The sequence below is a fragment of the Aricia agestis genome, chromosome 16 (assembly GCF_905147365.1).
Source record: "Aricia agestis chromosome 16, ilAriAges1.1, whole genome shotgun sequence".
Taxonomy (NCBI): Eukaryota; Metazoa; Arthropoda; class Insecta; order Lepidoptera; family Lycaenidae; genus Aricia; species Aricia agestis.
The window spans coordinates 14,014,569-14,037,555 of record NC_056421.1 but is presented as its reverse complement, the minus strand read 5'-3'; the positions used below and the strand labels follow the sequence as shown (position 1 = coordinate 14,037,555).

The following is a 22,987-nucleotide window of genomic DNA, read 5'->3' as shown; positions in this document are numbered from 1 at the left end:
GCACCGAAATCCTGGAACTTCATGGTGTTCTTTTTACACAGTTTTAGGTAGTAATTTCAATTTTATGTGCGTCCATAGAGTAAGAAAATCGGGCATTATTACATAAACGATGCTGGCGTAGCCCAGGTGGAGAGGCCAGCGTGGTCTACGGATGTGGGTCCGATTGAAGACGTGTGGCACATCAATGAGTGAACGGTACGAGTTAAAACTCCAGCTCCAAAATGTGTCCAGGAACTCGAGTTGGCGCTACTGGAGGAGTAGGAGAATATCCCACAGGAAATGATTGACAATTAAAATGCAAGCATGGAATGGCGTATCCAGGCCCTCTTGAGATCCATAGAAGGCATTACACGCTTTTATCATGGCATTTCTTTAATAAAAATGGAGAATTTATCTTAAAAACTTACTACTGAAATTTCAAAGATTTTCTTAATTTTTTGATTTTTGCTGATTGTTTTTCTATTTTGCACGTTTTTATGCCCTAAATTTATATAAACTTCATTTATTAATAATCAATTAGTAAATAAATAAATAAATATATAAAAATCAGTGAATAATTTAAAAAAAAATGAAAATTTTGTTATGTTCCTCTAATTTTGCCGGTGTGACATTCATAACTTAATTATCTCTTGAACACCATCTTCCTCAAAAATTTTATACGATCCGAAACGATAATAATCCCATTATTTCCCATTGAGGGAGGATGCTTTTTGGGAACTAACATTCAATAAAGAACGTCGTATGAAATTATGAATACTCGTACTCTCTTATGATTTAAGGGTTTATTTAAGTTACTTTCTCAAATATTAAATTTAAAACGACACACAAAAGAATGCATCCTTGTATTCTGCCGATCCTACAGTATATTTTTTACCCCTGCCTGGAAGTGTCGTATGTCGTTTTGGGAGCCGGCAGGTAGACTGTTGCAGCATGCCTCTCGACAGGTGCAGGTAAAATTTAAAATAATAACATGAGCCTACCCATACAATTATTATTGTAATGAGCTCGGTTTCGTCAGGAGTCAGCAGGGCCGGATAAACTGTTTATCATAAAAGATACAATAATATGTACCTAATCTTAAGTAACTATAATAACTACTTGTACTATTATCTATTCTGTGCTATAACAGACAACAGTGCCAGGGCAGGATTGAAGCATCCAAATTTTTTTCTTCATAACATGTTTATTTAATATGTAAAATTTTGATTTGTACGTTTCGTCAGTTTCGTGTTAAAAAATCTGGTAGAAAACATTAGAAAAATCATATTTGTAAATAATTTGACGATGATAAAATTTTGCATGCCGTAAGGCAGAATGTATAAGGCTCTGAAAAATACTGTACCATCTTATTATTGTACCTGCATTCTAAGCACATAAACAATCTATCTATCTATCTAAATAACTTTCCGTTAGATCTTGACATTTACTTTTGAAAATTCAAAGTAAATGAGGAGAGTTTCCCGTCTCACTCCAGAATGTGCTACGGGCCTGCGCTAGCTGAATAGGTTACTGATATTTAGCGATGTAATATTTTTAACTTGTCTGCAGGTGTTATAAAGATACCCAAAGGAATTCATATGATAAAATATGAACTTCATCGACTCATATGAAATAATTAAACTCAGGACATGGATCGCTTTTGTTAATTCTAAGCACAAACCGCCTAGGCATAATGAAAGGACACTTATTACAAAAAAAAAAAATCTTAAACCTCCTCCTTTTAAGGAGTCTGTTAAAAACAAGGTTAATAAATAAATCATAATCTTAAATCTAATTAATATAAATAAAATTATTTTTAACCTTTTCCTAGTTCCAACTTCCACCTGCATTCTTTATAATCGATTGTAAACTCGTTTATCAAGAAACGCATCAGCTGTTTGTGGCATATGTTGGCCATTTAAAAAAGATACAGCTGATTGAGAGTCATCTGTTTCATCGAGTTGGTTTTTTATCATAATTCATAATGGTTGGTATTGAATTATTGCCAAATGCCAGCCAGTTGCCACTTAGCACTTTTACATACCTACTTTAAATACCACGTCGCGTCAAGTCGAAGCACGAAACTTCATAAAAATGTAAAAATATATAAAATGCTGTGCTTCTGTTATTTTAATTAGGTAGGTACATAATATGGTATGTAAATGGACACAGATTCAAGAAAGACACCGATGAAAGCATGATGATGATGAAATGTTGAATATTTTTTTTGCACTTAGTACAATAATTTCTTTCTGTTCTTTCGGTAATAAAAGGGTCATAACGATGTACATTTTTTAAAGATTTTAATTTAAGTAAGTACTTATACTAAGTGTGATTAAAATGTAAACAATTATTATTAATTATGTACTTACATTTTAATTTATTGACAAAATATTAATTATGTTCTTCTATCGATATTCCACAGAGTGCCACAGACTGTTTGTTACTTGCAGGTTTTTCGAAATGTATTAACATAATGTTTAGGCATGTATGACGTAGGTATCATTATTAGACTTTCGTTCTCGGCTCCAAATTAGGAATAGCAAGTGAAAGTGTCGGTACACTTGTACACAACAAGTGGGCATGATTAAGATAGTTAGAATGTTTTAATTAAATGAAGTAATGACTTTTCTATTTCTTAAAAAAGACATCAAAGTCATCGAGGAAAAGCAAATGTAGAACGTTAATGATTGTAATTTCTCTTGTCTTATTAGTTACTACATCAGCTGGTAAGTCTTATTACTTATTAGACTCCTTGCTCTGGGAAGCAAGCAGAGTACAGACCGCAGTGGTATTTCTGTCGCAAGATACAAAACCACCCGCTGGTTTCGTATCTTCCGAGCGCTAATATCATGTCACATAGAGAACTGAAAGAGCTGGCGGAGGACAGGGAGAAGGTGTAGCGGCAGCTCCAGTCTCCACCGACAAGGGTTTCACGATTCCAGTTCGACACGGAATCGGAAACTTTATCGTGTGGTCATTGGTCAATGCTTAGCGAGGACAGCGTACTTTATTGGATGTGGCGCGATAAAGTTTCCGAATCCGAGTCAAATTGGACATTGTGAATCAGGGCTTTGCCCATAAATAGGAAGACGAATGTTAGGAAGACCGCCTAAGAAACTTTCAAAGAGATATCTCTGAACGATTGACGTGTTCAGTTGGTATTCCACGAGCATAACCGTACACCATTGTGTATGTCTGTCACGGAGTACCGCCATCTTGGTCCTCGCCAAATTGCACAGGCGTCAATCGTCATACAGCCGTGACCATAACTCGGAGGTTTATTTTTAGAACACCAGCAACGAGCAAAAGCCTGGCTGATATTGGAGTAACGTTGAGCTCCTAATTTCGGAGTAAGTAGACGGTAGTTGCTAATATAACCTTAACACGACACATGAGCATGACACCCAGTCCCGGTTTTAGTACTACAAGCGCCCTGGGCGAGATTTCTTCGGCACCCAGGGTGGGTAGTGTCTCGCATAGGATTTCTTTTAATTTGTAATAAATTTGTTATTTGCTGAATATTTTTTTATTTATCTCTTCTTTCTTTTTCTAAATTCATTGTCCCTGCCCGGGCACTGACAGGTGACAAGTGCTTAAAAAAGAGCGCCTTTTTAAGATGGTCTACAATGGGAACATAGCAATCAGTTTAAATCAATGACATTGTAGGATGTGGCGTCTTTTAAACTGGCTGATTTCTTTGCAAAGAATATTTATATATAATACTAGACTAGAAACACAGCTTATAATATTACACAAGTTCCTAAGACATTAAGTACGGAAGAAAAAATAGATTTATCAACAGCCAGACTAGTTTGTCGTTACTGATCACTTTCTATCGGAAACTGCCTGCTGTGATGCAACACATAATGTGATCATTTGCACACGTAATTATGTAGCTTTAAACTTTGTATGAGAAGGCTTATCTAATGTTATATCGTTTTCTTGGCATAATATTGAAATTTACCAATTCACAAAATCATCGACAGGTTTCTGGCTTAGCTGTTATAGTCACCATAAGTCATAACCAAGCTAATAGTAACATCGGCTATCTAACTGATCTTATGTTACTAGTAGCCAGGACAAGAACTCTGTCTTCGTGTGTCCTTGTCCAAACAATGCAATGACGAATTGGGTATGTCCAAAAATTGGTGCCATTGTTAAACAATAAAATAATCCAATGACTGGTGTACGAGTATTCTGCAGGCGGTAGCTGCTACTAAAATATGCACACAGGAGTCCAGCTGTTATTACCCGAATGAATACGTGCTTATAGGAGTATGAGGATATACGATCTAGAACCCAAACCATACTATTAGCACAGTATATATATTAGTAGTACCAATACTGCCATATTTTTTTTTTAATGAAATAAGGGGGCAAACGAGCAAACGGGTCACCTGATGGAAAGCAACTTCCGTCGCCCATGAACACTCGCAGCATCAGAAGAGCTGCACGTGCGTTGCCGGCCTTTTAAGAGGGAATAGGGTAATAGCGGAGGGTAGGGATGGGAAGGGAAGGAAATAGTTGAGGGTAGGGTAGGGAATAGGGTAAGGGTTAAGGGATTGGGCCTCCGGTAAACTCACTCACTCGGCGAAACACAGCGCAAGCGCTGTTTCACGCCGGTTTTCTGTGAGAGCGTGGTATTTATCCGGTCGAGCCGGCCCATTCGTGCCGAAGCATGGCTCTCCCACGTATAGAACCGTTACTTGTACTATTATCTATTCTGTGGTTCCGTTTGAGTTCGCGGTAATAATTAATATTTTAAACGATGTTGGAGGTGACCAATCAGCGCCGCAATCCTGCATCGTACTATGGAAGTTTTCTGAGAAACTTTATATACCTCAGCTAAAGGCTTTGGAAGCAAGAAGGCTTTGACATATAACCCTTTTTTATAAAATAAGGGAGCAAACGCGTCACCTGATGGAAATCAACCCACTCTCAACATCAGAAGAGCTGCAGGTGCGTTGCCGTCCATTTAAGAGGGAATAGGGTAATAGGGTAGGGGAGGGTAGGGAAGGGATTAGAGTAAGAGATTTGGCTTCCGGACAACTCACTCACTGTGCGAAACACAGATCAAGCGCTGTTTCACGCCGCTTTTCTGTGAGCCCGTGGTATTTCTCCAGTCGAGCTGGCCCGAAGCATGTCTCTCCCACCCTTTGTAATAACGGATCATATTCCTATGATACTCAACCAAAATATTAGATCAGTTGATCTTTTATCATCTTATTTACATACTAAGTACCTCGCAACAGGAGGTCTGATCTATCATCGATCACTATCGGAGAAAGTTCCACCCGATATGCCCTTAAGCTGTCTTTGTCTTGGAGAAATTGTCGAAGCCAATCTCTGTAGACAATAACTTATGGTGGAGTAAAACGTCATAATATTTGTTACAAGTTATATGACCTCCTAGTTTTGCCAGCTCGGCTTTCAAAAGGGGAGCAACGTTTGAATGCCAAGAATAATCTTGGCGTATAAAGTTTGTTAAGTTTTCGGTGAAATTTTAAAAATTATAATTGCTTTATGGCCTTCCGAGGTTGGAAATGTGCCATTGGTTACTCCGGAGCACCCTGCCCCCGTAGACAAGTGGCAAAACGCTAACGCTAACGCTAGGGATAGCGCTACAAAATGTATGCGATTTGACATAAGTCATCGTTTCGCTAGCGAATACTAATGTCAAATGCATAAATTTTGTAGCGCTAGCGTTAGCGTTAGCGTTAGCGTTTTGTCACTTGTCTACGGGGGCTGGAATCTGGATACATGTGAGACTCGAGGAGAAGCGCCAACCTTCCCACTAAAATCAAGCTCCACACCCTGGCGTCACAATGCAAGCTGCTGCCTATACAAACTCCTATAATGGGCACTTAGACTAAATACGGCACCAAGGTTCACCTGTAGTCTGAACCTATATGGTCCGACACCAGATGTTAACGCATTATCGCCTTATATCGCTTATGTAATCCCATTTAATCCAAATTTATGAGTGTGTGGGAGAATATTCCTACCATATTAAATTTGGCAATGATTTTGCAGATAGTATAGCCGTAAATTTTCATTAACTGTCTGTCTGTTACCCTTTGAAGCATAAACCGCTCGACCAATTTCGATGAAATTTGGATGATTTTGGATTTTGATGATAGTTTTATAAGTTTTATTACTTGTACAAAAATGTACTGCGTGCTATAAACAAATTACTACACCAATGTTGCCGGCGACATCTATATAGTTTTGAATAACTTTATTAAAGTCTGATTTCCTGGTCCTTCATTAAAAAATAAAAAATATTTAGGCTGGTTTTATATGCGGCGGCGTGAACGCTCGGTTTGGCGGCTAAACCGCGAGATCATAAGCAATTAATATTATGTAAATGACAGCGACACCGCGCCGCTATATTTTTTATATTAAACTAGCTGTCCCGGCCAACTTTGTTTTGCCATAAAAGATTTTCCCTGTTTTCCTGCTTTTCTCTTGAAGTTTTATGTCTGAAATTTGTTTGACCTCATGGAGTCCGAGACCTTTCCAACGAATGCAAAACCGTGAAATCGGTTCGTGCGTTCTGGAGTTATAGCGTCAGGAAGGAAAACCCGACTTATTTTTATACATTAAGAAGAAGACTAGGGAGCAAACGAGCAAATGGGTCACCTGATGGAAAGCAACCGCTTGCCGGCATTTTAAGAGGGAATACGCTCTCTTCTGGAAGGTTTGCAGCTCGTATTGGTCGTATTAAATCGCGCGGACGCATCACGCATGCGGCATGTGAATCCAGCCTCATTCTATTGCAACTGTCTCTTTTGCGATCAAACTGTCATCGCGATGACAATCACTTTTACTCATACAGGTAACTTGAGCCCAACTGCCGACATACACACCAGGGAGAGTGGATCAGGTTGACGGGCCATGTAAAATACTACGTTTTTTGACGTTCAATTGTACCATTTGATCTAATAATAAAATTATATTATTCTTTGGAATAGAATGAATTTTAATAAGCATGTTTTTATTTTACCTAGGTACTAAATAAGTCTTACTGTTCTTAAATGTAGCTTCAGTTCCTGGAGGCTGGACCCCGGGTAGTAAAACTTCAAAACCAAACCGTCAAACCCATCCAAACTTCTTTGAGAGTGTTGAACCATTCCATTTTCGAACCATTCTATGGGTCCCTCAAGTTTAGGTAAAGAATTATTTAATAATGACCTTTCTATTTTACTAAATCTATCTTTGCACAGGACATTAAGAGGCGCTAAGACTTAACGTTTATAAGAACTTCTAAATTGAAATTAGAAACGATAATACTATTTTATTAACATCTCTTCTTCAATTATTATATACCTAACGCGGATATTCCGAAGCTCAGCTCGGTTAGGGATGTCTATTATTAGATCGTAAATAAGCATCGCATAACCTGATTTTCTTGTTTCAGGTTGTGTTGGCGTGAAAGCACTAGGCTCTGGAGTTAGTTCGTTCACCCCGCATTCCAGACCTAGGCTACCTAGGTCCCGGTTTTATGTGTACAGTGTAAAGCTGTGCGCAGATGCATTCTTATTATGTAAGTATTACTTTTTTATGAAATAAGGGGGCAAACGAGCAAACGGTTCACCTGATGGAAAGCAACTTCCATCGCCCATGGACGCTCGCAGCATCAGAAGATCTGCAGGTGCGTTGCCGGCCTTTTAAGAGGGAATAATGTAATAGGGGAGGGTAGGGATGGAAAGGGAAGGGAATAGGGGAGGGTAGGGAAGGGAATAGGTAGGGGATTGGGCCTCCGGTAAACTTACTCACTCGGCGAAACACAGAGCGCAAGCGCTGTTTCACGCCGGTTTTCTGTGAGAACGTGGTATTTCTCCGGTCCAGCCGGCCCATTCGTACCGAAGCATGGCTCACCCACGTACTGTTTAAACACGAACCGAATTTGTATTTTATTTTATGTTCATTGTTGGCTTAGTTAAATCTACTCGTACCAAGAAATTGGAAGTCGGAGCTCGTTTGTTCCGTCATAGGTTCGGTTCCCGCGTTGGATCGACTAAAATGTTTTTTATTTTGTTAATTTATTTGTTCACAGAGGGAGTTTTCTCGGCTTCTAATAAGTCCACCTAAACGAAGTTTAGTGTGCATTCGCCCTAAGAGGCAGCCATTTTTGTTTTTACTCGAGAGCCATTGAGTCAGGTTACAGTTACATAACCTGCGCCTGGATCAATGGAATGTTCTAGATCTAATGCAGGAAGAGAATCCTCGGCCCTGAGACAAAGAGTCTGGAGGTTTCTCAGATACGAAAAACATGTTGTATTTTTAAATTGATGGTAAATACTAAATACATAGTTTTTTAGGGTTCCGTACCCAAAGGGTAAAAACGGGACCCTATTACTGAGACTTCGATGTCTGTCCGTCTGTCTGTCTCCAGGCTATATAACACGTTATTTTTTTGGCCTTTTTTGCTCGTAATCAATAATGACAACAGCTGCTAGGCACTTGAAATTTTCATAAAGGCCTTAGTTGATGTCTACTTTAATAATTAATAATAATATTTAAGTAAATAAAATAAAACTTTAAAGGGGGCTCCCATACAAAAACACATTTTTTGGCCTATTTTTCGTCTGTAACGGTACGGAACCCTTCGTGCGTGAGTCCGACTCGCACTTGGCCGATTTTATTTTGTCATGTTCTCATCTTGTAAAACAGGAATTTAATACATAGATAGCATACAGTAGTGTAACAAAAATCTGTCTTTAAAACTGCTGAAATGACATCTGAATGGTTTTGCAAGTATGGTTCGAGACTTTTCTCTTCAATTTTACGGCTTACATCAAACACGTCTTTCGTACAGCACGGAATTTATGATAGACTGGTGCCAAAAAGAAGTAACTTTTTTAAAACTTTTGCATGGGCAAAATAAACCTGGGGGCTGGGTGCTTGCATGGGCAAATCACTGCCACTTTCACAGTAAACTATAAGGGATGTGTCCCTTGCTCACCGTATTATCACTTGGTTTGTTACACCCTGTATAAATAACAATTTGCACAGTCTACTTTAAGATTTTAACATTTTAATGGCCTTTTAGGAAATAATCAGTTCGGCTTTGATTTTCCGATTCAATATTATCTAGTAATAACAAAATATAGATACCTACTTAACAATATTTTTCTCTCTTCATTTTCCTACCCATATCTGCTATTCATCATGTTGTATTCACACATTTCGACCTGTGAAACTTTCACAAGTGTATGCAGTGTGAATCTTTTGTGTTGTTTTCGAACGCCTGTGTTCGGTGTCAAACACCTTTCATCATCATCAGGTTTCGTCAGCCGTATTACTTAAGAGGAGTCCACACCGCCGTATTTCCATACAAACGCTGTCCCCTGTTTCCTCCCTGGATAATGCTAGTAGAGTTATAATTTTTTTCCTGAATATCTATGGTTACTATTAGCATGTCCCTATGTTTTCTTTTTTTTATAATTTTATAATTAAAAAAGATAAGAACGTCCAAAAACCCAAAAAAATGGCAAGATTTTCCTCTGTGTTCAAACACCCAGAAAACAAAACTGGCTAAAATATACAAAAAAAATAAAATATAGGAACACAGCTCAAGCCTTGCTTTAACTCTTATTTTCAATTTGTCTCGCCCCTGGTGTATCCTCTTAACTTATTGTGTTCTATCTTTGAAACTTCTGCACTTATCCCTCGTCTCTACGTGTATCTATATTGTGATAACTGATAGCACATAATATTAAGTACTTAACTACTTTTAATGTCACTTTAACAAATAATAAATACTAAAGCAGAATAATATATTTACAGATAGAGCTTCCGTACAACAAAATAGTTGATTAAATCCCACATTCGGCACTATGCCTGTTGTTACCCCTCTGAAGTTAAAACTTGATTGTATTAAAGCTATAATTTTGTAGCAGGCGCTGTAATAAAATCTAGATATTATTATTTTGCGTATTATTTACTTTAAGATTGTAAATATATTATTTGCTTCAAAATTCCATGAAATCTTTAGCACGTATTTTCCGCATATAATTCAAACACGATTAGTAAGAATTTCTTAGTCTTTAGGTTTTATGTCTCGATTCCAGACATAAAAGATTCCAGGGTTGTCATAATAATTAATTTTCACTTGCCAGGTAAATTGACGTTTATTTTACGCTGCCCCCCCTGCCCTTACCTGGGTACGCCAAAGTAGATATCTATATAGGATCTTATCGTTGTTGCGCTTGCCAAATGCAATCCTCTTTGTGTTTTTTTGTAAAATTTTCAGGGGTGTTACACTATTTTATTTAATTATGGTTGGACCACTGAGCTATTAGCTCCGTGGGTTGGACTTACATAAAATATATAAACGAATTTATATCTTGTTTTAATGCAAAACTATTTATAGTTTTAGTTTGTCGACAATAGCTGCGTAAATTCTAAATATTATGATGCATACTATGAAAATCGCGACCTCGTGTGCACAAAAGGTAACCGCACATTTTGTTGTAAGAAAATGAGTTAGGTAAGCGACAATCGTCTTTTCTAAGCCCTATAGGTAAGTTTCAAGTGAACAGTCAGTCAGGATACATTTTTTTACTTAATGGAAGTCTGTCACTGATGATTCTTTTCAAACTTAACCTCCTTAAGCTTAAAGTACTAACTGTGAGCTTAATTAATACCTACCCCTCCTAGTGACCACTCAGTAAGATTTTTCTTATAGGTACAGAATTTCACAAAGCTTTATACCTAGGATTAATTATAACGTAACTCGTTGTAAGGAAATACTATGAACGGATTTCTTTTAGGATATACGAGTTTAGATGTGTTTTATAAAAAAAATTGAGCATAAAAAAGTTTTTTTCTCAACAAAATCCGACTTCTGGCAAAACATATCTTGCTCACATAAAATTTTGGCCTGGCCTCGCCACTAATTATGAAAATAGGTGCCAAGTTACTGTTCCACCTCGTGTTCGTGTTCCATTCGTGTCCCTTAACACAGCCCTATATCGAATCAACAAACCTATTAGTTAATAATAACTGTTAATAATTATGATTACAAAAATAAGTTCACAAACCCGTGGCTTATTTGAGTTTGATGATACCAAGGTCAGAGGTTGCCAGATAAAAGCGGCTGCGTCCAAAGTGCGGGCGTACTCGTCAGTCGGCTATCATGAGGGTTGCTCTGGTTGTGTTGGGTTGCCTGGGGCTGGTGATTGCTGACGTGCCGGCATGGACCAAGTGTAGCGAAGGTATGTGGTAGTTTTTGTTGGTATCAAGTTTGGAGGAAATTGGGATCTGTGCCTGTTTAAAGATATAATGTTTCTCTAGACATAATGTTTCTCTAGACAGACTCTAGGGAGGTTACAATTATTAACATACGAATATAAGTGGAATATAATGTATCGACCTTTGATAATATACTACCTACACTAGATAGAGCCTAAGATCGCGCGAATTCGTCGAAAAAAATAAGGCCCAACCGTTGGATTCAAAGCCGCGATTCGCCTCGCCCGTCAGTCACTTGTGACATCACTGGATACGCACGTCACGCGCTTGATAAAAGTTGTTAAAAAACCGCCCAAGTGCGAGCTGGACTCGCCCATTAAGGGTTCCGCAGCAGCAATAAGGTTTTTTTCTATGAAATTAAAACGATTTATTTTTATATTTCAGTTGATTTAATAAAAATTAAATTAAGGTTTACTATAATTTATGACGTATAAAAAAAACTACTTGCTAGATCTCGTTCAAGCCAATTTTCGTTGGTAGTTTTTATAGTAATGAACATCATATTTTTTTTAGAATTATCATGTCCCTACTTTAGAAGTTAGAGGGGACACACACACACACATTTTACCACTTTGGAAGAGTCTCTCTCGCAAACTATTCAGGTTAGAAAAAAATGATATTAGAAACCTCAATATGATTTTTGAAGACCTATCCATAGATACTTCACACGTATAGGTTAAATGGAAAAAAATTGTTTTTGTTTCAGTTGTACCTATGGGGACCCCTAAAATTTTTAATAGTTTTTCCATTTTTGTATCAAGATCTTAATGCGGTTCACAGATTACATCTACTTACCAAGTTGCGATAGTATAGCTCTTATAGTTTCGGAGAAAAGTAGCTGTGACGTACGGACGGACAGACAGACAGACAGACAGACAGACATGACGAATCTATAAGGGTTCCGTTTTTTGCCATGTGGCTACGGAACCCTAAAAGTGATTGAAAATGACGATTTGCGCCATAAAAGTGTGCAGAAATTACAAAGGACGCTTAAAATTAAAAAAAAATAAATAACAAAGTCACCTATCTACTGAAGTCATTTATTTCGTAGCAAAATATTTATATGATGTAAAATATGATCGACTTGGACGTGCTATCATGATGGTCACTTAGCTATTAATAAAAATCCAACGTAGGGAGGAGATTTAACGATGATTTTATGACAAAAATATAGTCTTAAGACAATAATATCTTGGATTTTCAGTGTGAGAGACTAGCGGCGGCATTCAGAGGCCTAATTATTACTTGTCTTTAATAGTGATTTTGACATAACCTCCATACATAAATTTCAGTATCAAACTATGATCACAGCAGCAAAAAGAATGTTTTATTTTGTATTACGAACTGCAAAACCTTTTAAAAATACTGAATCACTCAAGGTGCTGTACACCGCTTTGGTCAGGTCACAATTAGAATATTGCTCACCTATATGGTCACCTATATATAAAATTGATAGCGAAAGTATAGAGTCCATACAGCGGAAATTTTTAAGATGCCTAAGCAACCGAGATCGCCTAAGAAATACTATACCTGAATATGAGGATCGCCTTCTCCATTACCGTCTTACCAGTTTAGGGCAACGTCGCAATATTGCAGACTTGTGTACACTCCACAAGATTGTCAATGGTGTGCTCAGTGATGAACTGCTCGCAAACATCAATTTATCTATTAGTAAACGCTCTAAACGAAAGCCAGTGCTCTTTGACATTCCACCTTTTAGCAACAACGTTGGACGGAATAATCCGCTACATCGTATGTGTCAGTCCTATAATGGAATTTATTCAAAGGCTGATGTAAATATCGATATCTTTCATCAAAAAATTTCTCCTTATAAGAAGTCTTTGCTTGATTGTAATAAACTATTTTAGATGTTAATTAGTTATACTTAATGCACCCTAAAGTTTTTCAGTGTTAATATTTTCCTAAATTAAGACGCTGATATTGTCAATGTAATTTCTTTTTTTACTAACAAAAGCTGTGTACAATATTTAGATTAATGAACTCACCAATGTATAATTAACTTACTAACCTAATTTGTAAAGGCTTAGTTCATTAATTATTTTTGTACCTTGATTAAATAAAAATAAAAAATAAAAATAAAATACATTTTCCGTCAAAATGTTTCAAACTCTTTACTGAATTAAAGTAGAGTTAAGTTCTGGTTGTTTATTAACGCAATACACAATATTTTTTTTACCATTTGACCCTTTCACTGATAAAAGTTAAATGCAAGCTCGTTTGTATAGACGACACATCAATTATTCTGTTTGTTTGTGTGTTGTAAGTGATGCATTTGCGTCGTATCTAGATTCTAGCCTTAGCTCAGACCCATGAGCACTAAAAACACGCAAATAAGATAGTTTAAATATGTATAGCTCAGTGAGCTGTTATTCTTGACTGACTTCCAAAAAGGAAATTTCCTTAGCGACTTACACTTTAATCATTTTAGTGACTAACAAGAACGATGAAACTACGGAGAGGCGATGAGGCGATACTATCGACTCCTACTTCTTGACTGGCTTGCAAGCTTAGCATGACCACAGTAGAAATGCAAAAGAATAAACACTAGCAGAGAGGAGACAAACTGACAAATGACGAAGGAAATCTTTTCGCCACAAATCTGTTAGTTTTCTTTCCTGCTCTCTTGTCATGCCATGCTTGCCGTCTCAGCCAACTATTACTTATTCTATGAAAATATTCTTTTCCAGCTTCGGATGAGGTGTGCAGCATCTCCGAGATCCGTGTAGACCCCTGCAAGGACCCAAACGCGTGCAAGTTCAAAAAGGGAAAGCAGGCGACCATCGACATCGACTATACCCCAAGTAGGTTCACCGTCTCATCCATCAACTGAACCCCACCCCTTAGCAGCTCTGGATTTATGTATAGGCGGTATAGGCCATGGCCTATGGGCGGCAGCGTTCTATGGCATCCTAGGCGATAGCACGGTCTGTGCAATCATAAATTTGACTGCTCATCCCTAACTAATAAAATATGCTACACCGTTCCTAGAACAGTCAATCGACGTAGAGTTCGCCAATATAATTTATTTCACACTACATCCTGCAAGACTAACGCTGGTCTTCGCAATCCCCTTCGTCGCCTAGTGGATACATACAACAATTACTTTATTGATATTGATATTTTTGCACTATCCTATAATCAATTCAAAAAACATGTCCATGACTATTTAAAAAAATTGTAATAATTAGAAAATCGTCCGTAGCTGTTATATTGTTTTTCTTCTTTTGTATTTTAATTATTTGCATATTTAAGGATAATATTAGAAAATATAAATGTTTTTCATCTGTTACAAACCACTTAACGCTATGCACTAATGTATTTAAAATTCTTTCTCTTTGTTAGGAATATTTTGTATTTTTTTTTTGTTACGCCGCGAACAATGGTGTGGGTTATGTGTTTATCACTTTTATTTATGTAATTGTGCTTACTTTAAGATTATAGCATGTAACTGTTTTTTGTTCCAATAAAGAAAAATAAAAAAATAAAATAGGGACCTAGGATTATTTATTCCCTGATAGTTATAAATACTAAGTAAGGCTTGAATCATCGAATAATAATCTATTCAGGAATTAAATATTTGTTATTCCCAGGTTTCGGCGGCGGCAAGATCAAGACTGGTCTATTCTGGGCGAGCCCCAACGGTGATGTTCCGTTTGCTGAGCTCAACGACGCCGACGCGTGCCAGTTCACCGCGTGCCCGCTGCAGGCCAACACGCCAGCTCAGTTCCACTACGGCCTCTATGTTGGCAAGAAGTTGCCCAGCGTAAGTTGCTAGACATACCCCAGTATTTTTTAAGCGAAACTGCACCCCCAGCCCCTACCTGGGTACGCCCTGTATGCAAGCGTTTACACTTTATTGGATGTCGCGCGGTGAAGTTTCGAATTCGGGTCAAATCGCGAATCATCATAATTCAGAGCCCAGGTTAATGGAAGATGTAAGCAGGCGCTTTACTTCAACAACTTTGAATTGAGTATACTTACAGCAAAATATTTAAAGTGTTGTCTCCTTATTTCTAGGGCAACTACCCACTAAAATGGAAGCTGTGGAATGAAGAAGACCGCACCCAGTTCTGCTGCTTTAAGATGAACGTCAAACTTGCCAAATGAAACACAACTTGTAGCTAAGTTTCGTGGGCTTGTCGGGCAGCTAGTTGTGTTTAACTGAACGAATATACTTAATTATTTAATTTTGATTGTTTTTAATTTGTTATGCTTACTCGAATATTACAGCTAAAATTTACACTCAGTGAGATCAGACCCCTTAGGTGAGACCGCACTAAAGCGACACGACACAAGAGTTGTTTTTAATAATAAAATCATTTTCTTCACTCTCACGCATTCCAACTTGTAAAGAAAGCAACAAAATATAAAGCAACAATAATACTCGTAATTGAAAAATACATAGTAGCACCTCCATCGTGGGTATCGCAGACACAATAGATTTTCAATAATTGTTATGCGTCAGCCGGCTGCCGCCTGGGGATTGATGGGTTAAAACAAATGAACTCGAATGAGAGACATTTAATCAACTTTATACAAATTAGAATTAATTATAGTTGTAAAATTATGTACCTACTAGTTCGTTAAATTTTCGTTGTAAGAAATATACAGATTATATACATGCACAATGCCTTTGTCTTTGGCAAAACATAGCAACATCTCTTAGGCTTAGCTCACACGGGCGACAAAAATGTCGCGCACAGATTTTTACTATAGCACATGAAAAAAAAAAACTTATTTACGGTTTAATTCGGAAACCTCAACCTTTTTGGAAGTTAGTTAATAAATCCTTGTTGTCTATAAAATTTGTTTAGATGTTGACTCTATTTTACGTGAATTTGAGTTGGTAATTTAAAAGCAAAATATGGTGGATGATAAAGACAATTTTGTCGCCCGTGTGCGCTTTACAATAAACTAGTTGCACCTTAATGAGACAGATATTTTAAAGTAACATACATGATATTTTAATTGTTACATGATCCAAGTATGGATAAACTCAATTTGTTTTCAGAATGTATTCTAAGGTATGTCATGAATATTAAAAAATAATAATATATTAAGTACACAGTACACACGTAGCACGACAAAAAACGATATCTAAGTACTAAGTATATTTAAATAACAATATTGTCTATAACATGGAAATTACAGGTATGGGACCTATGGGACAGTACAAAAACTTAATCGTACTAAAATTATTTTGCCATTAAAATTACACTATGAGGTAAAATGTATTTACATGAGTAGGAGCTACCACAAGGTGTTGGTTTTAAAATAACACAACATACTTAACTATATTATTAAGTTCGTTGACGAAAAACTTCAACACGAGCTAAAAAGTTGCATATTTAACTACAGTAATATTCGTTGTCATAATATTTGTAGCAAGTACCTAATAAGTTGATATGCTTTTTTAGGAGTCTTTAATAGTATTAATAGCCAGTATAACCTTCAGTATTACGTGGTACAGTACAAGCCACGAGGGTAGTCACAAAATTTTAGAACTTTGCAAGATATCTTGTAACTAGGGGCATAGTCTGGACCAAAACCAAAAAATATTTTTTTTATGAAATAAGGGGACAAACGAGCAAGCGGGTCACCTGATGGATAACAACTTCCGTCGCCCATGGACACTCGCAGCATCAGAAGAGCTGCAGGTGCGTTGCCGGCCTTTTAAGAGGGAATAGGGTAATAGGGTAGGGAAGGGAATGAGGTAGGGGATTGGGGTGGGGTTGGGCCTGCGGTAAACTCACTCACTCGGCGAAACACAGCGCAAGCGCTGTTTCACGCCGGTTTTCTGTTAAAACGTGGTATTTCTCTGGTCGAGCCGGCCCATTCGTGTCGAAACATGGCTCTCCCACGTCTTTTGTAAACAAGTGCATCAAACTACGCTACTAAACGTTGGCTTTCGCAAATTATTGATAAGCTGTCTATAAAGTTTATCTTTCATATCTATGAAAATCTTTACCTTATCCTTATAAGTACCTCCTTTTGTGTACAATATTTTGTTTTGGTCGTAAATATGGACTGTTTAAACAATAGCCAGCGTAGTGGTGGTAGTGTTCATGTCGTCTCTCTGCATATGCAGGTCCTGGTGTATCCCAGCCTCCTTCAGGATCCTCATGCGGGGTCCCAGCGGCACCCCTAGCGCCCGGAGTCTGTCCTCCCCCACGTAGGGGAGCTCCGCCGCACCCACCTTCTCCTTCTCGAGAAGGGCCGCGTATTTCTGGAAAACGAAGGTGAATCTTTAATGAAGAAAGATCTAAAAACAAGAAGTCAGTATCTTTCGTAATCCAAGACATAAAACCTGCTTCTAAGTATTTAAATTACAGAGTTTACCCTGCTGTAAATTATTAAGTGCCCTATTATAAACCGATAATAATATGTTGTTTAGGATACATAATATTTTATGTTTACATTGTAACTGATGTCAAAAATAAAAGAAAAATGATTATGTATCATCAGAAACATGTATTCATAAACAGATGCTATACCTACATAACGTATTTTGGTCTAGTTGTGAAGTCTAGCTAAATTAGCTAGAGACATTTATATGAAAATGCTGGACCTACGCATTTTAATGGGGTTATATCAAGCCGAGCCAACTGACAATCCGAGACCGATCTTCAACTGACCTCATATCCGAGTTTCTTGAGGAATAGCCTCATCAGCGGCGGCTCGTCTCCGAAGAACTTGGTGAGTCGCTTCACGCGGTCGGGATTGCTGAACGAGAACGGGTCCGTGTGCCGGTGACCAGACCTGATGTACTGCTGGGATCTGGAGATGGAGAAATAAGTTTAGATGGAGTTGTAAACAAGTGCTAAAAAAGCTGATCGCACATTTATCAGCACCATTTCTAAAATATGGCGTGTACGGTGCGTGCTTGCTGACAAATGTGCGATCACCTAAAGAGCGAAATAGAAGCGTTAACACATAACTTGATCACACCTACTAGCTATTTGGTACCATTGTGAGAATATGCGTGGTGGCCGCAGAGGAAGATCTTCCGACCGAGCGAGGTGTTATGCTCGGTCAGGCCGAAGCCCTCGTGATACATTTCAGCAATCGTATATATACGCACTTAGAAAACTTCGATAGCGCGATGCAGGAATGTTAGGCGAATTGTGGGTACCGTCACAGCATCACTCACTTGTACATATGCCTGAGCGCGGCGATCTCGGCGCGGATGTTGTCCATCTCGGCCATGACGAGGTGCTGCGTGCGCATCTCGGAGGACAGGTGCGCCACCGACCGCGCCAGCGTCACCACGTGCGCCTCCAGGCGGGCGAACCGCTTGTTGATGCCCTGGTATAAGAGGTTATTGAGAACAGCTAGTGGAGTATCGAAACCCAGAGAAGTTGATACTATTACGGAACATGGTATACGGACACGTAGCGCCATCTAGCGACAAACCAGCAAAACTTACCAAGGGAACACAGGCAACATAAATCCCCTACTCAATACTAGATGGCGTTAGGTGCGCTACATACTCGAATAGACTGTGCTTGAACTTTCTAGAAGTGTCTTGTTTACGTGTTTACCGGTTTATTTTGTTTATGTGTTTACGTGTTTAGTTGTTTATGTTTATTGTGGTACATGCTCGAGCCTCCTAGAAAGTTCCCACGGTTGTTTACTTGATTACGTGAATCGGGAACTTTCTGGAATTCGTCTCGCCATATAAAAAGCCGCAGGCAGACCCGGCAGTTCAGTTCGATCTGAGCGATCTTCGGGGCGATTTCACAGTGACAAGTGATCAATAGTGAGCGAACCAGTGAAACCTGCGACTTGGCTACGACCTAGGACAGTGATAGTGCTTAGTGATTGGACCTAGTGCTTAGTGTTTGGACTTAGTGCTAAGTGTTGTGACCTAGTGTTTAGTGCAGTGTTAATAAAGTCTTCAAGAGAGTCACCAGGTCTTTCTCTCCAAATCCTCGAACCCTTGCACGTAACAATACAATATAGGCAGTTGGCGGACCTTCGTCATTTGGTCGGATCATGCCAATTTAAAGTTTGTTATCTGGGTTTGACAAAATGCGACCAAAAACGCGGCCATCTGCCTATGAATCAACTTCTCTAGTACATTGATAAATTAACTGGAAACTAACCAGGTTTCTAGTTCTGATAAAGATCAGATTCTATTGTCATTGGAGGTTTCGAAATATGGAATGCAGTGGACACTGGGCTATTTACAGTAGTTTGATGCTATTGTGCATTGCTAAGAGATGAGGCACTGAACAGACTTTTCACTTGCCCATTTGACGTAGTCACTCTTGTCAAAGATAAAAATACACCGTTGGTCCTAGTGGTTTTTTAAGTACCTTGAGATCGTGTTTTTTCCGTCCATCATGGGAGCTGCGGCGCTTGTCCCGCACGGGCCGGCTGCTCACCGAGCTGGACGGTAGCGACGACATGCTGCCGTAACGCCGCTTTGACGACAACCTGCTGACAATTACAGCTCTTTTATTGTAACTTCTTTGAGATTGATCCCTATGGATCAGATCATAACACAGCACTGCGGCGTCGCATAGTAAAAATCTACGACGTAGTCTACATAAAAAAAATAGCTTTCTTTTTTTGAATGAATGATGGTATCCTTAAATAGCTCTGATGCGTCCAAATTACATTCAATAACAGGGCCGGATTCATATTTTTATGAGTATAGGCCACTTTAATATTGTCGCCCCTATGTGCGAACTCTGCTGCCCCCCCAGAACGCCATAGGACGCTACCGAATATACGGTATATACATAAATCCAGAGCTGTGCCAACATTATCAGACTCATTACCTGGCCTCCCAAGGCGTGGGTCTCGCTGGTTTCCGCACACCGAGCAGCTGGAGCACCTCAGCGTACATGTTCTCCAGCCCTCTCAACTGGCGGCGTATTGCGCGCGCGTCGCCCGAAGCATCGCTGTCTGTCCGCGCGTCGGAGCGGGCGTCCAGCAGCGACGATAGGTCCAGGCTGCGAGTCGTGGTCGACGTCATGTCGGTTGTGTCGAGACCGAATACTGTAACAAAGGTAATAAGTACAATTAATACAATATCAATACTAGAGTACGCTGCGAGCACCGAGGATTCGGGGCTTGATAATAAAATCGTCTGATTTTATTATCAACACGGTTGGCCATTGTCTAGTCTAGACACCATACCTGTCCACAGTCGAGCTATGGCCAAGTTTGACTGAGGCAGACTACTGAATAATCTGTAATATTTATGACAAATCCTCGAAGATCGCGTGCGAAGTTTAAAATATGTAAATTTACATTTTTAGAAAGAGCTAGCGCAAGAATCATTATCCAACTTACTAGCTCATCACGATATCCTTATCCTATACTTAGCAGTTTCTGCCTAAAAATATGAATTCAAACTTGAAGGTTGCAGGAGTTTTCTCCAGTTGAATTCATAGTAAAATTAAGTAAAACCGAATAGAAATAAAGTCGATGATTTGTAATCAATCACTCACAGTGTTTCTTATAATGATGATCGCGTTTGGAGGAGTGCTTCTTGTGGGAGTGCGCGTGCCAGCGCGGTGACTCGCGCCCGCGACGCCGCTCCTCCGGATATTCTGATGAGCGACCAGGGAGACTGGAAAATATGAGAAAAACAATATATATGATGTAGGTTATAAATTATTTTAAGTACCCTCAGAGAAGTTGATTGCTAGGCAAATGGCGGACCTAAGTAATTTTTGGTCGCGTTAAGTCAAACCCATCTGACCGACCATAGGAAACATTGAATTGATATAAGCAAACCAAATGACGTAGGTTCGCCAACTGCCTGGGAATCAATTTCCTTAATGGTACATTTAGATGGTACAGATATCTTAATTTTGGTACTAGATGCCGCCGGTAGGATATAGGATACTTTTGATCTCGGTAAAATGTACGGTATCGTACATTTTACCGAGATCAAAAGTATCCTATATCCTTTCTCAGGACTCAAAGTATCTCCATACCCAGAAAATCGGTTCAGCGGTTTTAGCGTGAAGAGATAACTAGACAGACAGAGTAATCAGACACAATTTCGCATTTATAATATCAGTATGGATTTAAAGCTAAACATGCGCGTAAATATGGCAGGTAGGCCTAACTTTAAGGTTCATAAAGTCTATCAGTATCAGTCCCAGGCAGCGTTGCCAGATTTTTTGTGCCAAGTCGGGACTTCGGAACTTTTTGAGTGAAAAAGCGGGATTCTTCAGTCAAAAGCGGGACAAAGTAAAAAAAGGCATAAAATCAAAAGTATTTTGAATTTTTATCTTTTTATTTGCGTTAAAATAACGTTTACGTGACAATAGATAGCTAAAGTAACCAAAGAAAATCCACCCCTCTCCCTCCCACACTCTTATCTTCATTACGCACCTTTCTTTCTCAGCACGCTGTACGTACGTTCGGGCTTTCCCCGTAAAGCGGGACTGAGCTTGTCCCGCGCGGGACATTTAATTTTGATGAAAAAATCGGGACGTCCCGCCAAAATCGGGACGTCTGGCAACGCTGGTCCCAGGCCATGCGTTGGTCCGATCAAATCCGCACCACACTTGAGTCCACCGTCTACGACGCTCTTCGAGTTGCCGAAGATAGGAATAGCTGGCGTAACACCATAAGAAGGAAGGTCATAGAAGGGGAACACGACCCTCAGATATGAGGAATACGACTAGAGGAGGAGGGTAGTGTATAATCACGAGCTCCGTGTGTATAATCACCTGTTCCGCTTGTGTATGTCCGACGATGGGGACAATGGTGGCAGTGGCGGGGTGACGTCGCTGTCGGAGCTGTCGGAGCTGTCCAGTCTCATGTTGGACAGCTTCGGCTCCAGGATTTGACGGAGCTCGCACTCCACCAGGTCCGCCCACTCGTTCTCCGCTGGAAGAAGAGAATAAGTAAATTGAATGCTTTGAATGCGTTTTAGATGTTTAGGCAACATCTAGTCGAGCTATAATGTGGCATTAGAATTTTTGGATAAAAAACAGAATCTATCTAAATCAGTGCCAAAAACATAACGTGGTAACGTAAAAATAGTCTCTGTCTCGATTTTAATACATTTTAGTATGGATGAGCAACATAGCATCGCCTTTAGTTTCCACTGAAAACAAATCTTGTAATTTGTTGATTGTCACAAAAGGACTACACAGAAATGCATAAACGTGAGTGTCTATACACACTAGGCCGAAGTTACGCGGCGGAAATTCCGCATGATTACGCCCGCAATGTCAAACGCATACAATATATGGACGGAACGCGACGGAATAGTGTGTCATCGGTAATTTAAAATACATTGCAGGCGTAATCATGCGGAATTTCCGCCGCGTAACTTCGGCCTAGTGTGTTTAGACAAAACATACCTGGAGCGGGGTTCTGCTGGCTGGTGCTCGGCTGTGGCTGCTTGGTGCCCGCGACGTCGGAGTCGGCCGACGTGTCGTGGATGCTGGTTTCCGGTCGTCGGCCGCTGGAGTACGCGACGCTGCCTCTCCCGGAGTCCACGTTTGAGGACTGACCACCGTTCTTGTCGTAATCTGCAGGAAGAATCGGGGTCAATAAAACTTCGTATTAGGAATTTGTTTTTGGAACTCCAATTAAAACTTTTTAAAGTAAAACTATTTATACTCCTAATTCAGTAGCAGCAAAAGAGGAAGAAATGTTGGTTCATCATCAAAAATTGATGGTAAGAATTCATTTTTGGACCTCCCATTAAAACTTTTAAAAGTCAAATTAATTTATGTTTAGAATTCAG

General features: G+C 39.2%; 2 protein-coding genes across 4 annotated transcripts in view; one reads left to right on the top strand and one right to left on the bottom strand.

Moving 5' to 3' along the window:
- Window positions 1–11,075: 11,075 nt before the first annotated feature.
- On the top strand, window positions 11,076–15,450 carry LOC121734841 (MD-2-related lipid-recognition protein-like). The gene is made up of 4 exons (XM_042125470.1): window positions 11,076–11,204; window positions 13,950–14,063; window positions 14,853–15,025; window positions 15,280–15,450. The coding sequence occupies exons 1-4, from the start codon at window positions 11,126–11,128 to the stop codon at window positions 15,367–15,369; spliced, it is 456 nt and encodes a 151-aa protein (XP_041981404.1). The 5' UTR covers window positions 11,076–11,125; the 3' UTR covers window positions 15,370–15,450.
- A 1,634-nt stretch (window positions 15,451–17,084) lies between these two features.
- LOC121734801 overlaps window positions 17,085–22,987 on the bottom strand; it is an 86,069-nt gene continuing 80,166 nt past the window's right edge. For all 3 annotated transcript variants that reach the window (XM_042125417.1, XM_042125419.1, XM_042125418.1), the window contains 8 exons: window positions 22,599–22,769; window positions 21,960–22,119; window positions 20,724–20,845; window positions 20,049–20,268; window positions 19,581–19,704; window positions 18,413–18,567; window positions 17,898–18,039; window positions 17,085–17,488 (listed from right to left, as the gene is read on the bottom strand). In XM_042125417.1, coding sequence (XP_041981351.1) covers window positions 17,294–17,488; window positions 17,898–18,039; window positions 18,413–18,567; window positions 19,581–19,704; window positions 20,049–20,268; window positions 20,724–20,845; window positions 21,960–22,119; window positions 22,599–22,769 — 1,289 coding nt within the window. In that variant the 3' untranslated portion in view covers window positions 17,085–17,293. The remainder of the gene's footprint in view (window positions 17,489–17,897; window positions 18,040–18,412; window positions 18,568–19,580; window positions 19,705–20,048; window positions 20,269–20,723; window positions 20,846–21,959; window positions 22,120–22,598; window positions 22,770–22,987) is intronic.

What these genes read in the sequence shown, in the direction of transcription:
- LOC121734841 (XM_042125470.1), top strand. Translation starts at nt 11,126, where the DNA reads ATGAGGGTTGCTCTGGTTGTGTTGGGTTGCCTGGGGCTGGTGATTGCT. An exon ending in ATGGACCAAGTGTAGCGAAG is followed by an intron (nt 11,205 to 13,949) that starts GTATGTGGTAGT and finishes ATTCTTTTCCAG; the next exon opens with CTTCGGATGAGGTGTGCAGC. An exon ending in TTGGCAAGAAGTTGCCCAGC is followed by an intron (nt 15,026 to 15,279) that starts GTAAGTTGCTAG and finishes CCTTATTTCTAG; the next exon opens with GGCAACTACCCACTAAAATG.